At 38.9% G+C, this 4,983-nt stretch overlaps 1 protein-coding gene across 1 annotated transcript; it reads right to left on the bottom strand.

The window, feature by feature from the left end:
- Positions 1 to 3,099: 3,099 nt before the first annotated feature.
- LOC121843687 lies at positions 3,100 to 4,946 on the bottom strand. Its single transcript, XM_042313455.1, has 2 exons — positions 4,939 to 4,946; positions 3,100 to 3,941 (listed from the first exon to the last, which is right to left on the bottom strand). Exon 2 carries the CDS (start codon positions 3,912 to 3,914, stop codon positions 3,210 to 3,212), a length of 705 nt encoding a protein of 234 aa, XP_042169389.1. The 5' UTR covers positions 3,915 to 3,941; positions 4,939 to 4,946; the 3' UTR covers positions 3,100 to 3,209.
- Positions 4,947 to 4,983: the final 37 nt, after the last annotated feature.

Below are 4,983 nucleotides of genomic sequence, written 5' to 3'. Positions count from 1 at the left end.
GCAGGTGTTAGTCATTGTCTCTGATTGGGAACCATATTTAGGTAGCCTGGGTTTCACTGTGTGTTTGTGGGTGATTGTTCCTGTCTCTGTGTTTGTTGCACCAGATGGGGCTGTTTCGGTTTTCCACGTTTGTTGTTTTGTATTATGTTCATGTTTAGTTGTCTTATTAAAAAACATGAATAGTAACCACGCTGCATTTTGGTCCGATCCTTGTTACACCTCTTCGTCAGAGGAGGAGTTAGAAGAAAGCCGTTACACCACTGATCCTAGACCAGTTAACCCACTGATCCTAGACCAGTTAACCCACTGTTCCTAGACCAGTTAACCCACTGTTCCTAGACCAGTGAACCCACTGTTCCTAGACCAGTTAACCCACTGTTCCTAGACCAGTTAACCCACTGTTCCTAGACCAGCTAACCCACTGTTCCTAGACCAGTTAACCCACTGTTCCTAGACCAGTTAACCCACTGTTCCTAGACCAGCTAACCCACTGTTCCTAGACCAGTTAACCCACTGTTCCTAGACCAGTTCCTAGACCAGTACAAAATAAGAATTTGTTCTTAAACTGACTTAATAAAAATTGGACATTGTGTTGTTATTTCGCTGAACACTAGACGGTTTCATTTTATTTTTGGCAGTGAAACCAGGCTCCTCAGGCGAGGAAAAACCTCACCCAAATGTATATCCCCGTTGGAAAATATAAATGGACCGTTTCAAAATTTGAAGGAAAAGAAAGTGAATCCCATTTTTACTTGGTGTTCCCCTGACGGTATTCAGCGAACCCCGGGGTACGTTTAACTTCTGTAGGCTATTCACTTCCTGCTGTAGGATATTCACTTCCTGCTGTAGGCTATTCACTTCCTGCTGTAGACTATTCAATTCCTGCTGTAGGCTATTCACTTCCTGTTGCTGCAGCATTCAAATCAAGGCTAACCAACTCTTACTTGCAGGCGATCCAATTTCTGCTATAAAACTGGTCCAACAGTATGTTTCAGGTGATTATAGGTCAACCAATCCCTCCTAATATACTGGTCCAACAGTATGTTCAGGTGATTATAGGTAAACCAATCCCTCCTAATATACTGGTCCAACAGTATGTTTCAGGTGATTATAGGTAATCCAATCCCTCCTAATATACTGGTCCAACAGTATGTTTCAGGTGATTATAGGTAAACCAATCCCTCCTAATATACTGGTCCAACAGTATGTTTCAGGTGATTATAGGTAAACCAATCCCTCCTAATATACTGGTCCAACAGTATGTTTCAGGTGATTATAGGTCAACCAATCCCTCCTAATATACTGGTCCAACAGTATGTTTCAGGTGATTATAGGTAAACCAATCCCTCCTAATATACTGGTCCAACAGTATCTTTCAGGTGATTATAGGTAAACCAATCCCTCCTAATATACTGGTCCAACAGTATGTTTCAGGTGATTATAGGTAAACCAATCCCTACTATTGGAGACACCACTGTGCTCCCATTGATTCATGTTAACCGGTTAGATTCATTATTATAGGGAAGAGACAGTTCTGCCAAATTGAACACCAACATTTTGTGGCTGAGGAGGACAAGAGGTCTTTCACCATTAAGGCTCGGCTGAACAACAGACAGTCTTTTTAAAGTTGTGGCCAGAGTGATGTCCGAGTCCATCTGGGTCACGGCACCAAATATTGTGGAAAATTAGATCCAAAGATGAAGGCAGAGACTTTTTAATTGTATAGAAACATCTTTAATCAAGCAGCTGCAGGGGAGATGATTCTGATTTCACAGGGAAGAACCTCCTGAGTAAATGGTTCCATGTTCCTGATATAGTGGGAGGTGATAATATCATCAGATTGTTACACAACAGTTATTTATACCAGCAACAGTTCCAGAACACAATGGCCTTGTGTTTAAGGTGTGTTTAATGTACAGACACACCAGGACTCTATGAAAGGCATGACATCACAGTCCAACACAGAACATGTCCCTTGAGAAGTTACAACAGTTCTAGAACACAATGGCCTTGTGTTTAAGGTGTGTTTAAGGTACAGACACACCAGGACTCTATGAAAGGCATGACATCACAGTCCAACACAGAACATGTCCCTTGAGAAGTTACAACAGTTCAACACAAATTCTGCCACCACACTAGTTTTCACTCAAATGTGAGGGGCTGATGCTCATTGGCTCAGACTCAAATTGCTAGGGGGGTGAATTGTTGGGAAATGGTCATTCTGCTCATAGACTCATGTATGAACAACACATTGACACATCCAGCCCAAAGTGGGAGGTTTAAAAACATACTTTCTTAGTCGCCAAAGTAATGTAGCGTGTCTTTAACCTTCACAAGCCTTAAACTAGTTTAATTATAACCATGGCTTATAACACGTATACCTTAACCCTTATAACCATTATAACCCCTATAACCCTTATAACCATTAAACCATTATAACCATTAAACCCTTATAACCATTAAACCATTATAACCATTAAACCCTTATAACCATTAAACCCTTATAACCATTAAACCCTTATAACCATTAAACCCTTATAACCATTAAACCCTTATAACCATTAAACCCTTATAACCATTAAACCCTTATAACCCTTATAACTTAACCCATATAACCATTATAACCCCTATAACCCTTATAACCATCAAACCCTTATAACCATTATAACCCATATAACCCTTGTAACGTAACCCATATAACCATTATAACCCCTATAACCCTTATAACCATTAAACCCTTATAACCATTAAACCCTTATAACCCTTATAGCCATTAAACCCTTATAACCCTATAACCCTTATAACCCTTATAACCCTTATAACCATTAAACCCTTATAACCATTAAACCCTTATAACCATTATAACTTAACCCTTATAACCCTTATAACTTAACCCTTATAACCATTAAACCCTTATAACCCTTATAACTTAACCCTTATAACCATTAAACCCTTATAACCCTTATAACCATTAAACCCTTATAACCATTAAACCCTTATAACCATTAAACCCTTATAACCATTAAACCCTTATAACCCTTATAACCCTTATAACCCTTATAACCATTATAACCCTTATAACCATTATAACTTAACCCTTATAACCCTTATAACCCCTATAACCCTTATAACCATTAAACCATTATAACCCTTGTAACTTAGGGAATGTGTACTGAATAGTTGTGGGAATTACCACTGGACAAAACTCATTACTTTTCATCACAGTCACAATCACATCCATCCTCGTCATCACAATCCTTTAACTCCCCTGATGCTCTCGCCATCTTTATGTCCCCCTCTCCGTTCCCCTCTCCACTCCCTTCCCTGACCCTCTTTTTCCCCGGCTCAACCTCTTCTACAGCCTCTAAGTTCCTCCCTGTCTCGTCCTCTAATACAACTTTTCTTAGACATTTATTGTGAAACACCTTGACTCCGACATTGTAGATTTTGTTCAACTCCTTTTCGAGTGCTCCCAAGGTTTCCGGTTTCAATGTTTTCCCCTTGTCCTCCTGTTGGTTCTCACCCCAGTGTGCTTGGGCCACCCACTGTCCCAGGTTGCTGTTGTAACAGCAGTAGGCTGTCCACATGAGATCTGGGATGTTCACTCTGTTGTTCAGTGTGTTGCTGCTGCTGGGCACTGCTCCAGTCACCACATAGGCTTCTATCCTGTTGTTGTTATCCTTACAGTTAAGCTCAAGAGCTTCTCTGACTCTGCACTCCATTGTACTCCAGCTGCCTTGGTTGAAGGAACTTGCCTGGGGAACGGCGTTCGTCAGGGTGAAAGTGGACCTCTTGGCAGCATCATCAGGTGCGTACGAACACGGGAACAGGTGACCTCTGTCCAGACCCAGGTTGTTATTTCTGTAGTCTGTGTCCACAGCCTGGTGTTTGACAGCTTTATTATCCACCTTCATGTCACTTTGGTCCTTTATATTTTCAAGCTGCAGAAACATCAGTCAGACATCACAACTCTGTAACAAGTTCAGACATTACAACTCTGTAACAAGTTTAGACATTACAACTCTGTAACAAGTTCAGACATTACAACTCTGTAACAAGTTTAGACATTACAACTCTGTAACAAGTTTAGACATTACAACTCTGTAACAAGTTTAGACATTACAACTCTGTAACAAGTTCAGACATTACAACTCTGTAACAAGTTTAGACATCACAACTCTGTAACAAGTTTAGACATTACAACTCTGTAACAAGTTTAGACATTACAACTCTGTAACAAGTTCAGACATTACAACTCTGTAACAAGTTCAGACATTACAACTCTGTAACAAGTTTAGACATTACAACTCTGTAACAAGTTTAGACATTACAACTCTGTAACAAGTTTAGACATTACAACTCTGTAACAAGTCCAGACATTAACTCATAAAAAAGTCACAATTTCACAATCCAGACTTAAACGGAAGGTGTTTGGATCAAAGATGCATTCGTCTCTCATAGATACTGTATGTCTATTCTATACCTGTAAATAAATACACATTGAATGAATGAATAGAGATTATGAATAGAGATTAGAACTAGAGATCATTATGAATGAATAGAGATTAGAACTAGAGATCATTATGAATGAATAGAGATTAGAACTAGAGATCATTATGAATGAATAGAGATTAGAACTAGAGATCATTATGAATGAATAGAGATTAGAACTGGAGATCATTATGAATGAATTGAGATTAGAACTAGAGATCATTATGAATGAATAGAGATTAGAACTAGAGATCATTATGTATGAATAGAGATTAGAACTAGAGATCATTATGAATTAATAGAGATTAGAACTAGAGATCATTATGAATGAATAGAGATTAGAACTAGAGATCATTATGAATTAATAGAGATTAGAACTAGAGATCATTATGAATGAATAGAGATTAGAACTAGAGATCATTATGAATGAATAGAGATTAGAACTACCTGGGGCTCGATCATCCAGGACTGATTTGGTCTACCAACTACCTT

Source organism: Oncorhynchus tshawytscha, unplaced genomic scaffold (assembly GCF_018296145.1).
Source record: "Oncorhynchus tshawytscha isolate Ot180627B unplaced genomic scaffold, Otsh_v2.0 Un_contig_6150_pilon_pilon, whole genome shotgun sequence".
Classification (NCBI taxonomy): domain Eukaryota; kingdom Metazoa; phylum Chordata; class Actinopteri; order Salmoniformes; family Salmonidae; genus Oncorhynchus; species Oncorhynchus tshawytscha.
Note: the sequence above shows the minus strand (reverse complement) of the source record. Positions and strands in the feature narration are given on the sequence as shown.